The sequence below is a fragment of the Pinus tabuliformis genome, chromosome 7, assembly GCF_031772625.1.
Source record: "Pinus tabuliformis cultivar Carrire ecotype Pingquan chromosome 7, CPIR1, whole genome shotgun sequence".
Classification (NCBI taxonomy): domain Eukaryota; kingdom Viridiplantae; phylum Streptophyta; class Pinopsida; order Pinales; family Pinaceae; genus Pinus; species Pinus tabuliformis.
In genome coordinates, this window is record NC_142293.1 from 1,560,956,211 (window position 1) to 1,560,969,548 (window position 13,338).

The following is a 13,338-nucleotide window of genomic DNA, read 5'->3' on the forward strand; positions in this document are numbered from 1 at the left end:
TTTATGCAACAGATCGATAAGATTGTGAAATACACAGACACTGAAGCAGTAAGAGAAACACAATAAGCAAACACATAAACACAACAAGTTTAATAAGGAGTTCACCCAATCCTCCTGGGCTACGTCTCCTAGTCTAGCCTTTAGTGGTGGCCTTTCTATTATGTCTTGAAAATCAAAGTTTTTACAACAGTGAGCTCAAATTGAGTCTCACTCAACAGATGACGATCAGTAGGACTGTACTTGGATTCCCCAAGTCTCTAGAGTACATAGACTCTCTTTACTGAATCTCGACCTCAACTAGTCACAGTGGTCTGAGTCCAATCTAAGACTCAAATCCTGACAGGTTTACTCATAGGAGTTCGCTTGAACCTCTCAAGCCTTCTCTAGAGTTCACAGACTCTCGCACTCTCTCTGTCTCTATCTGGCTTGATGTTGCTTTTGCTCTGCAGGTCAGCTCAGCTTTTATCTGTTCTCTGCAATTCACTTCTCTCTCTTGGCCTCTCGGTTTTCTACTTCCTCTCCCCTTTATGCTCTCTGTCTGTTCGTTGCTTAAAGCAAATTTTCTTCCTGACTATTCGCTTCCGCTTCCTGGCTCTCTGGATCTCCTACCTCTGTCCGCTGGAATTCCCCTTCTCTCCATCATCATCAATGTAATGCTTCACAGAGAGGTGGCCACCTATTTCCTCACGAACTGAGTGTCAATTCTCTTTGAACAGTCATTATTTCCATTTCTCCAAGATTGCCCGTGAAACTGATTCCTCTGCCAACTCATCGGTCATGCCAGATCTCAAATCTTATCCACCTCAGCATATTTCCCCGTCAAATCCAATCATACATCGGATTGTTTCTCCGTCATTGATCTGGGGCCTCCAGATCCTACGGTCTTCATCCATATCGGGCGGATAAGTAGCATGACTTTTACCTGTCCGATGTGTGCAGTTTTATCTCTCATCTGTTGGACGTGTGTCACCCGTTGTATGGCATCGGGAGGGACTCGGTCAAACCTGCTTATTGCTTGAAGTCCTTCCGATATCCTATCGATTTTAGCGTGTGACCCGCCTTCTGATGGAATTGGTGATTTTCGTACGGTTTTATGCTTTCCTCGTGAGCGAGTGCTTGTGGGCTTTCCTTCACTGAGGGGGACGCCCTGTGATACACGATTAGCACTAATCACGTATCAGAAACTGCCTCTGTTTTTGGATTTGACCTCCCGTTTGTCAATTTGCACTAGCGCACGGTTACCATGGGCCAACGGTCTGCGCGCTTTGACCAAGGGTCCTCGTTGCTCCATGCTGATCACAAATTGCCATTGTTCAGAGGTTATTTCTAATAAGCTCGACATCCTTAAGACTTTGAAACTTCGGTATGAGTTTTATAGAGTTCAGGAGACTTTAAGAGTGTTTTAAGGATCCAATTCGGATCACGGCCTTCTCACTAAAAAAGCTTTTGGACCACCAAAAGTTGGTTTTCAAGCATCGACTAAGTGAGGGTATAGTTGTCTCACTTTCCAATCTTGAGTTTTACAGAGTTCATGAAACTTTAAGAGTGTTTTAAGGATCCAATTCAGATCACGACCTTCCCACTGAAAAAGCTTTTGGACCACCAAAAGTTGGTTTTCAAGCATCGACTAAGTGAGGGTATAGTTGTCTCGCTTGTCCGATCTCTATCCATTTTGCATTGCTTGGCTTTGAACCCTTGTGTCCAATCCTGAGGTACTCAACATCTCCCCTGTGCGTCATCCTCACCTTCCTATCCAGAACTATGTCTTCCTGCAATTCATTAAGATATTCAAGTAACAGATCATCAATAGAAGGAAATTGAATTTGCTCTTCGAGATCTTCAATTAATGAAGGTTCAAATAGTCTCAAGTTGTCTGCATTAATGACTGAGTAGATGTGCATGTAAGCTAGTAAATCAAGGTGAAAAGCATTCTCACCAATTTTCTCAAGTATCTTGAAAGGTCCATACCTTATTGGCTTTAGCTTTTTACCTTCACCTTGCATTATGTCCTTGTTGATATACAGCCAGACTTGATCACCAACTTGGAAACTATGCTCCATCTGATGCTTGTCATGCCTTTCCTTGTACTTGGCTTGGCTCTTTTTCAATTGTTCCTGTACTGCCTGGTGAATCTCTTGGATTTGTTCAATGAACTTGGTTGCCTTGTCCACATCACTGTGTCCATCAACTGCTATGTCTTTACCAAAGACAAAATCCAAGGGAGACCTTGGTGTGAAACCAAAACAGGTCTCAAAAGGAGATCTTTGTGTAGAAGAATGTTTAGCTCGGTTGTAATCATGCTGCACATAACATAAATGTTCATCCCAAAGTTTGGGATGCTTTCTGCAATAGCCTTTGAGCAACTGGATCACTGTCCTATTGACCACTTATGTTTAGCCATCTGTTTGGGGACGAAAAGTTGTACTCTTCTTCAGTCTAGTGTCCATCAATTCCCACAAACTCGACCAAAATTTCCCAACAAATCGGGTATCTCGATCAGATATAATGGAAGTGGGTATTCCAAAATGAACCCATACATGCTAAAAGAACAACTTTGCAGTTTTTTCATCCATAATATGTTTGTTACAAGGTTTCAAAATACACATTTTTTTGAGCCTATCCACAACAACATATAAATAGTCATGACCTTTCCTGGATTTAGGCAGTCCTCCAACAAATTCCATGGAAACACTTTCCCAAGGATGAGAATGAACTGATAGTGGAGTGTACAGGCCTAGTTTTCTATTGTTGGGCTTGCTTTTAGCACACATGGTACACTCTCTCACATATCTAGAAACTGTCTCACTCATTTTTGGCCAATAACAAAATCTTTACAACCGTGAAACTGTTTTACTTGCACCAAAGTGACCTGATATTAGAGAAGTGTGTGCTTCTCGAATTATCTTTACTCTTTCAGTTTGTGGAATGCATAACTTTCCCAAATGATACAAGAGTCGGTCCTTAACATGATAATCCAATTCTTCTATTCATTTGCCTTGACTTAAAGTTGCATATACATCTTTAAAATCTATATCTTGAGCATACTGTTCAATGTAGCTCGCATGCAGTACTGAGTTATGCTTAAGTATAGTGGATGCATTTATAATTGGTCTAGATAACGTATCTGCAACTTTATTGTGTATGCCCCTTTTATATCTATTGGTATTTAAAGACAAAAGAAATGTCTTACGCGAAGCAAATTGTATGGTGGCTATATATGTACTAGCCACCACATGCATGGGTAATCTGAAGTATTAGTTTTTAACATGCATGCTTTGTGTAAGGTTTGCTAAGATAGAAGGTTTCTCTCAAGGATCAATTTTGTTGCATGTCGAGTAATGATTACCATGTTTCTTTACCAGGCATCTACGTTAAGAATGGATACCATATGAAGCTTGCACCTAGATGCTTGGATGTGATTCTTTATGGATTGAGTAGGTGTGGGTGCAATAGGGTTGATCTATCCTAGTGTGAAATTTGCAATGTGCATGTGAAATCATTTTTCTAATATGCATATGTCTTGAAGTGTAAGGGAGCAATGTAGGGTAGTTATACACCTAGGAGTAAGGGTAAAGGGAAATGCTTGGGTTTGCTCTGGCAAAGGAATGTTTATAGATTCATTGAATTTTGATTGCCTTTTTACTTGTATAGTGGAGAAGGCCTTGTAGAAATATGATGTAGAATTGCAAATGCTCAAGAAGTTTTATCTAAAATCAAGAGACCCAATCCTACTCTACTAATTTTTGGAATTCAATTCACAATTTAGAATAACAATCACACACATGCAATATGAAATAACACACATGCACAATATTTTTCCCAAGGAAAACAACTTCTAAAAACCACTTATGCCTACTTGCATTAATCAGATGAATAGAGATGTATTACAAGTGAATAATCTCTCTCTGCTAAATGAGAAGCTCTGACCCAAACTTAGTCAAATTATGCCTCAGCTTCAACCCCTATTTCCTTGTGCAATTCATGAGGAATTAGGCCCCTATTATTTAGGAGTTTTCCTCCAATTGAGTGCATAATTCCCAAGGTTGATAATTTGGTTGCATGCAACACTTGTACACTCAAGACTAGTCTACAATTGATGTTACACTGCCTTGGAATCTCCACCAGAGCTCCGGAACTCAAATTCTCTGCATGCACTAGCTATTTTGGGCTGAGTGACACTGTTGTCTGACTACACAACTGACCTTCCACTAGTTCTATCAACTTTGAGAATTAGCTTAACTAAAAACAACTTGAAATAACTGACCATATCTTCATTAATATAACAATTTTTCATTTCTTTGTGAGTAAATAGAAATAAAAGAAAACACTTCCTTGTAAGTAAATAGAAATGCAAGAATCACAACACCAATATATCCTCTGCTTATCCTTTTTCACATTAGAAATTCGAATCGATTAACCACTCATGTGAATACGCTCACAGGTACCGTTAATCCAAATAATGACTTCAAAGTAAGTGGGTTTGCTTTTGTCTTTGTTTTCAATGCTACAAAATAAGAAACTCTAAGTTCCTGTCCTCTTCTCTTAATTTCATCAATTGTTTCATTACTTGATAATTATCGATAGTTTTCATTTACAGTGACTCATTTTTGGAGTGGTTATCACGTAACCCTACTCAAGTTCCTCAGCCTCAATATTTCGAAGTCCCTATCAAAATGCAGACGAGAAGAAGAGAAAGGATTCTTTGAAGGATGGTATGAATTCAATTCAGCTTCCCACTTATTTATATGCTTGGTTTGTTGAACTCACGTTCAATGATTTTTGTAATATTGATTCGTTTTCTTATTTAATGGATTTGCAGCTTTACTGCTTTGTGGTGTTGTAGGTTGTGCGAGAAATGTTGTTGATGGCGAGGATTAGGTTTCTCCTGGCCTAAAATGAATGGGATTCTATGGATGTACAATATTTAATAAATTAATCATATTCTATGGTTACTGTAATATATGATTTTACTTGGTATTGGAGAGAGATATGTGTTTTCATATTCATTATAATTTTTTCTAGGAATTTACCATTGAAAATGTTTTATGTATGTAACTTGGTTTTAAAATAATATATTAATGTATGAATTTGATTCTCAATATTAGTTTTCTGGTTAATTTACTTTACCGATCATCATTTGTTATGTGTCTTATACCTTACACGTATTTTGGGCAAAATCAAAATCTTCTATGAGTTCATAGTTAACTCTGATATTTTACTTTTGATTTCCGTTGAGATGAAATATAAGTCTAAGCTTAAATCTTGATTGTTAGGTGTCTCTATTCACTATTTAATTTTACTCTCATTTAAGTTTTCAAGATTAAAATATTGTTTGACAATTAATTCTCAGTGTTATGTAGGTTAATGTTCATGTATACACGGCTTATAAAAAATTTATGCTCTGTGAACCTTCTAGTGTTTAGGGGCTTAGCTTCTTCTTGATCTTTTTTATATTGAGAATTTATTTGCACTTTGAATTATTTCTACTACTTAATGTTTCTTAAAAACAAAAGTTAATTTCATTTGGATGAATGAGATTTGAACTTGGACATTGGACCTTTATCTGAATTAGTTAATTTCATTTGGATGAATGAGATTTGAACTTGGACTTTTCTCTGAATTAGTTAATTTTATTTGGATGAATGAGATTTGAACTTGGACCTTTCTCTCATAATTATTAACGTAACTTTTTATTATTAAATGGTGTTGTTATTGAAGCAACAATTGTGTTCAGTGGGTTGTTCAGCGGGTTATATTTGATTGAAATTTACTTATTTGTTTTTCAAAAAAATCGATTTTGGAAGTGTTTGAATTATTTTTTAATGGTCAAAATGAATTTAACATTATCAAAAATTCCTAAAAAATCTAAAATTCTAAAACTTAACAATTATAACCTAAATTTCCAAAAATTTCTACTAATTTTATCAAAATTATACTCACATTTCCACTATTTTCTAATAAAAATTTCCACTATTTTCTAATAAAAATGTCACCTTCTCATTAAACTATTTGTAAGTCATATTTTTGTTTCCAAAGAAAATTTAAACTACCTGTCATTAAACCATTTGTAAGTCATATTTTTCTTTCCTATTTTGAGGTCAAATTGCATTCAGTTTTAGTAGCCAAACTTCAGGTATGTAAGCCGTTAAAAGTTACTTGTCTTCAGATACCACATAGCCCTAACATAATTAAATAGCATATTAGCTAATATTTTTTTAAATAACATATTAGCTAATATTTTTTTAATCAATAGTTTAGTTGCAATGGTTTATAGATATTTTAATTACATTGTGATATCTAATCACTTTATATTTACAAATAAGATTACTGAGTGAGACAAACATTGTATGCTTTTATAGATATATAGATTAAAGCTGTGTCGGATTGATAACAAAAAAATATTTTTATCAATCCTGCTGCTTGTCTCTTCAGCGACTCGATCTCCTTCGGCCCCACATAAGAATGAACTTTGCCTCATCTCCTTCACGTTTGCCATCTGCCCGTCTTTGTATTCGATTTGATCATATTCGTAGTGGGGGAATTTAACTGTGGGATTCGTCCGGGGTCAGAGGATTTCTCTTTCCCAGACTGGATGAACCGAAGGCCTCGCAGCTTCCCTCGCCATTTCGCCGAGAGCTTTCAAGAACTAAACGAGGCCAAGCGCGTCGCTCATGGTGTGATTCAAACGAAGGGCGAAAATGAACCCTCCGCATCTCAACCGCGTTACATAATGAACATGAATTGAGTTCATCAAAGCATGAGTGAAGGAGGGGAGAATTGGTAATAGTTTCTGAGCCCGGCACATCATGCAGCAGATCAGCCAAGTAGGGGAGGGCGGGTGCAGGTCTCTGAATTCCTCCATGGAAACATCGGCATCAGCTTCTACAAACAACACGCCTTCGCTGGTGCAGTTCACGAGGAGCTTATCGAAGGGCGCTTCTCTCAATCTTCCGGCAAAAGGATAGTAAAATACCAAAACCTTCACCAGCGCTTCTCTGATAACTTTGGCGGTATCCTCACTTTTTTTCGACGGATTGAAGCGATAGAATTGGACGACGGGAATATGAAATCTGAAAGACAGTTGATCATCTATATTGGAAAGGTATAGCAACACTTTCGGAGTAGGCAGGGAAGGAACGACGAGGACAGATGGCTTTCTGGTGACCTTCATATTCAGAGCAACCATGAAAACAAAGGTATCGATAATCAATGAAAAACTATTACGCAAGCACGCATTCGAAGATCAGCAGAGCAGGATGTAGTACCCTTTCTTATGGCATGAATGAGAAGGAGGGCCTAGTTGCTATGTTTAATCTTAGTGGGGGTACTTTCGATGTAACAATGCTTGAAATATCCAATGGTGTATTCGACGCATGTTCCTTCCCTTGAGATGTTAGGTTATTTTACATTGATTATTTATTTCTTCTCCTTCTCTGCTTTTTCACACAAACTATTGTAACCTTGTTAGCTTTTTTTTGCAAGTCAAGGCCACAAATGGTGATACTTTTTTGGCAAGTGAGGATTTTGATCATGCTCTCCTTGAGTATTTAGTTGTTGAGTTCAAAAAGACAAAAAATTACTTATTCTAGGATAAGCTAGCCTTACAAAGGCTTCAAGAGGCTGCAAAGAAACCGAAGGTGGAGTTGTCATATTCTTCTTAGATATATTAATCTACCATTTATCATGGAAGATGCATCTAGTATAGAGTATTTGAATGTTACATTAACTCATTTGAAGTTTGAAATCTTAGCAAATCACTTAATCAAGAGAACAAGAATCCCTTCCAAGAGTTGTAAAAAAAAAGCAGGGATTACGCCATTGGAATTGGATGAAGTTATTCTTATGGGAGGAATGTACCGGGTGCCAAGGGTTCAAGAGATTGTTGTTCAGATTTTTGGAAATACGCCAAGTAAATGTGTTAATCCAGAGGAGGCTATAACAATGGGTGCTGCCATCCAAAGTGGAATTTTGCGGGCTAATGTAATGGAACTTCTTTTACTCGATGTAACTCCACTTTCTCTTAGATTAGAAACACGGCGGGGTTTTCGCAAGGTTAATCCAACGACCTTTGTACCGTACACAACTCAAGAAGTTGCAGTGTGCCAATTTACTTCACAGAAATACAAGGACACTCTTGCGCAGTGTGCCGATTTTATTCACGTAAGAGCAACTTAATATTAGATTTTATTCAATTAACAGCAATTTAATATAATTAAGCTTAGAGATTGCTATTTTATAGGGAGGATCGTAGATATGGGGCTGCGTTCTCGATAGCTTCATTGATTTCTGCTTCAAATATATGCATAGCAGCGGGCGGCAAGCATACTGGAACCACTATGCCTTCCACCCCACTTCTGTTACGATAAGGGACGAGGAAGCTTGTCAAGCCCGCCACTGCCGCTGGTCCCACTCCACCTTGTGCTGGCCCGCCGTAGGCTGCTCTTCCCCACCCCAAATCCACATCTCCAAACCCGATCTTAGTACAGTCCGAGACCGCATAGGTGCCCACCACTGTGAAGAGAGGGTGCCCTCTCAACTCCATCAAATCTATCACCGATCGCATGTACTCGCCATTCACGCTCATTTTCGCTTGGCGGATCAACTTCACAGCGAAGGACAACGGTTTGGTTGCCAGCTCTCCTGCGGTCGTCTTCGCGCACGACAAAATGATCGCATTGCCGTAGAAGTTTTCGGGAATCGGCGGGTCGAATCTCGCTCGGCCATCCAAAGGGAATATGAACCGAACTTCCTGCTCAGCGGGCAGTTGGAGAGCCCTCGTTCTGGAACGCCACAAACAGGCCGATAGAACTTCAAAGGTCGGGCACTTGCCTTGCCCTACTGCTTGTCTCTTCAGCGACTCGATCTCCTTCGGCCCGAAAAAGAATGAACTCTGCCTCATCTCCTTCACGTTCGCCATCTGCCCGTCTTTGTCTTCGATTTGATCATATTCGTAGTGGGGGAATTTAACTGTGGGATTCGTCCGCGGTCGGAGGATTTCTCTTTCCCAGACTGGACGAACCGAAGGCCTCGCAGCCCCTCTCGCCATTTCGCCGAGAGCTTTCAAGAATTGAACGAGGCCAAGCGCGTCGCTCATGGTGTGATTCAAACTAAGGGCGAAAATGAACCCTCCGCATCTCAACCGCGTTACCTGAAATATCGTGATAAGCAACACGTTAAAAAAACATAATTTCGACTGGAATATGAATTGCGTTCATCAAAAAATGAGTTATCAATTAACCTGAATGAGGAGGAGGGGAGAATTGGTAATAGTTTCCGAGCCCGGCACGTCATGCAGCAGATCATCCAAGCAGGGGAAAGGTGGGTGCAGGTCTCCGAATTCCTCCATGGAAACGTCGGCATCAGCTTCCACAAACAGCACGCCTTCGCTGGTGCAGTCCACGAGGAGCTTACCGAAGGGCGCTTCTCTCAATCTTCCGGCAAAAGGATAGTAAAACACCAAAACCTTCGCCAGCGCCTCTCTGATAACTTTGGCGGGATCCTCACCTTTTTTCGACGGATCGAACCGATAGAATTGAAGGACGGGAATATGAAATCTGAGAGACGGTTGATCATCTAGATTGGAAAGGTATAGCAACCCTTTGGGAGTAGGCAGGAGAGGAGCGACAAGGATAGCCGGCTTTCTGGTGATTTTCATTTGCAGAGGTGCCATGAAAACAAAGCTGTGGAGAATCAATGAAAGGCTATGAAGCGAGCACGCAATCGAAGATGAGCAGAGCAGGATGCAGTGCGTTGCAGAGGCAAAGATCTTTCGAGATGGAGGAGACGCCGAAGCCTGCGTTTGGTGAGATATATTGTCAAGTGATGTGACCAGTATAACGAATACCATCAGCAATGAAAGATTAACCATGAAAGATCTACAACAAAGGCCACTTCATATTGGATTTTTAAATTTTAAATTTAATTATTAATAAGTATGTTGAATAAGTTGGTTTACTTTTTTAAATTTTAAATTTAATTATTAATAAGTATGTTGAATAAGTTGGTTTACTTTTACAATAGCTTTTTAAAATTTAAAGTGAGTGGTATGGATTTAATCCCTATTATATATGTCAAATTTCTTATCAAAGCATTGACAAAGATGGTCAAAGATGGTCAAGATAAAACTACATTGAAATCACCTTAGTGAAAGTTAAGAGGAAATTATTACATATAAAATATATAATGTAATAATTTTTTCAACGCGCAACATCATTTAAACTTAGTAGTGAAGATCTCGCTGTTGAGTATGAATTTTATAAAGATATACGAAAATTTCTTAATCACAGATGGTCTTGGGTAACCCATTAACAATAGAGTGCCTCTGTGAGTTAATGAGTCATGTAGAAAGACAAAAATATAAGCTATTTTCATTAAAAATAAAGTTTCATAGCAAGACAAAAAGATAAGTTATTTTCGTGAAAAATAAATAATGTATCAAGACACGACATACAACATTAATAGAGCTATAAGGAGAAGATCTAAGACAAAAACCATACTAAACACAATGAAAAAATCTCGATTATCAATCTTGTATAAATTGGTAAGGACAAAATCCCTTCTGATTTAATAAACAAAATATTGTACAAAAATAACCAGAAATGAGAACTTTCTATCTCACTATAGCCAGACATTTGCAATACATCCATCCAGAGATAAGTTACAAAAAGACCCTCTACTAATTTTGATTCATTGATGCGATAATGCACAACTAACCGTTATATCCCTCTCTAGTACTAGAATCATAGAGTTTCATCCTCATAATTATAAAATCCCCTCAAACGCTAAATATCAACACAAAATTCCTCTACCTAGGTGAGGTCGATAAAGCCCAGGTGGTAGTAAACTTCTCAACGAAGAAAAAATAATATAAGGTAGGAAGCAACACCTGCAAGTTCAATAAGATTGAGCCGTAAGTAACCAATGATGGCATCTTCCCCATTGGGCCAACAATCTTTGGTAGATTGTTGAATGGGGTATTGTTTCCACTACACATTCCGTACTAGACATTTTTTTTCCCTTAAAGCAAAAACCAGGTACATCCAAAGTAACTAATTCATTCAATCACAGAGCACTAAGATAACCCATATGTAATCTTGTTGCCTTGTTGCCATCATTCCAATTAGGAATGAATCATTTAAGCATTAACTACATTTTGAAACGTAAAATGAGGCCCAAGAACAATGAAAGAAATATTTCTCATTGGATAGGATGAGTCGTGTGAACCAGGGGATATAAACAACCCTCTTTTTTTTCATCTTCACATCATAGAGGAGATGTTGCTTGCTTGAGGATTCTACTAGATCTTCTCACCGGGGTGACCACACTATGCTCCTCATCTCAACTACCCTCCTTTTAGATGATGTCCACATAAGTTGTAAAGCTTTCATAAGAAGGTGAGTCTATGGAAAAGTCTGGTGTAACTGCACATTCTTGATCAGTTGCAGAGGAAATGTTGTTTCCTATTCTTGACCTCCTTTCATATGTCCGAGAAATAGTGTCATATGCACTTGCTCTACTGACTATACTTATATCTGAGCTGCTCATCTTTGCTGGAAAATACTCAACAAGTAATTCCACATGCGGTGGAGAAAGTCTGGAATTTACTCGCTTCTCTATCCTCTTTTACTGGGATGATATAAAGTGCACCCTAGAATATGGGGAGTGGTAAATGTATCCTGGTTCTTTCATTGCTTTAACTAATTTCCCTCCAACTTCACTAGAGATCTTAGAATTTCTCCTAGAGGCAGAAACAAAATAAATAACAGCTAATGTAGTAGCTACTAGAATTGACAAACCTATAGTTGCACGAGGCATAAGCTCTTTTACTGCATTCTTTGGAAGGGTGGAAGCATTGACTCTAGAACCAATGAAGTCTTTTGTAGGAGATGAAGGAGATTCTTTAAGTTCTCTCTCTTCAACTCGGGAAATCATAGAGTCAGTCCTCTTTATGAATTGAAATTCCTTCACAAGGTACTCAACATCTACATTTGAAGGAGAAGCACAGTAACTTTCATCTTCAACCATCACATTATCAAGTTTTTGGTTGTCCATGTCTAATGCCTCAGATTCTCACTTTACTTCTGAGTTTCTCTGTGAAACCAAAGGATCGAAAGGTTCACTGACTTCTGAATCTTCACCGACAACTCATACAAACTTCTGGTCATTGTTAGGAAGGACAGTAGTTTCAGGAATCTCATCAATGTTTTGTACTTCAGAGGCATGTTCATTGATATTATCTGCTTCTTCAGAACAAACCATAGGCAAAGATTCCTCAGAAGCAACAAATATATCTATTCTATATGAAGAACATGAGAACATAGATTCCTCAAAACCCTTTTCTCTACCATATATATCATTTTCATCATCTATGTCAGAGTAGGAGGATAAAGGTATGTCTAAATGAGGAAGGATTTCTGGAGAAGATAACGGCATGAAGTCTCCATGTTTATGTGCTCTAACTTTATTATCCTTTTCTTGCATTCTAGAGGATGATGGGTTCTCAGATGCACTGTGAAGATCAAATTCAAGCTTAGTATTCTCCTCTAGAGCATGCTCTCCCTCCCTTGCATTGACTGTTTGGGTGGATTGTTCATTATGAACTGAAGAGGAAACAAACTAATCAAATCACTTCAGAGTGGCCTCTGTGCTACTCCCCTTCTCCAGTAAGGTCTAATTGGAGGAAAGGTTATGGTCCTTGATGTCCCTTTCTACAATATTTTCCAAGCCATTATGATTACACATTCCTTCAATACCACTTCTATGGGTATTCTCAAAGGCATTCTCCATGATTATTTCCATCATAGAATTTGTTAGTGCCTTTAGCTTGGTTAAGGATGAATCAACCGAGAACTTAACATTCTCTATAGTAACATCAAATTTTATCCTTGAATACTATAAAAGAGAATGCTTCATATCTTTGATAGAATCATGTCTCCAAAATACTTCTACGTCTTCAACAACATTCACTACTGAGGCATCAAACTCACCAATAGCCAATGTATTGTTCTACAAAGATGGTGGCAGAAGATCGAGGCTTCCGGATCCCAACAAAGAAACTGAAGCAGACATCAAAACAAACACAAACGACAATGACATTTTCAACCATCCAGAAGGCTTCTCCTCCTCATCTTCATCTTCATCATCATACATTGCCTACTCCTTTTCAAAAATGTTCAACCTGGGTTGAAAGGCGACACCACTAGTGTTGCAGGGATTTTCTTTAGATTTATCAACTGATGCTATTTCTTTTTCTTCAACCTCATGGATTTATCTACAATCAGTGGATAAACCTACAAAATCCATTTGGTCTCCCACGGGCTATATTTCTTAATCTCTGTG

The 13,338-nt window shown here is 38.4% G+C and overlaps 1 protein-coding gene and 1 pseudogene across 1 annotated transcript; both read right to left on the reverse strand.

The window, feature by feature from the left end:
* Window positions 1-6,565: 6,565 nt before the first annotated feature.
* Window positions 6,566-7,186, reverse strand: LOC149253981 (13-hydroxylupanine O-tigloyltransferase pseudogene; annotated as a pseudogene).
* Window positions 7,187-8,173: 987 nt separating this feature from the next.
* Window positions 8,174-9,765, reverse strand: LOC149253982 (benzyl alcohol O-benzoyltransferase-like). The gene is made up of 2 exons (XM_089456972.1): window positions 9,239-9,765; window positions 8,174-9,148 (listed from the first exon to the last, which is right to left on the reverse strand). Exons 1-2 carry the CDS (start codon window positions 9,668-9,670, stop codon window positions 8,234-8,236), a joined length of 1,347 nt encoding a protein of 448 aa, XP_089313098.1. The 5' UTR covers window positions 9,671-9,765; the 3' UTR covers window positions 8,174-8,233.
* Between the last annotated feature and the right edge of the window lie 3,573 nt (window positions 9,766-13,338).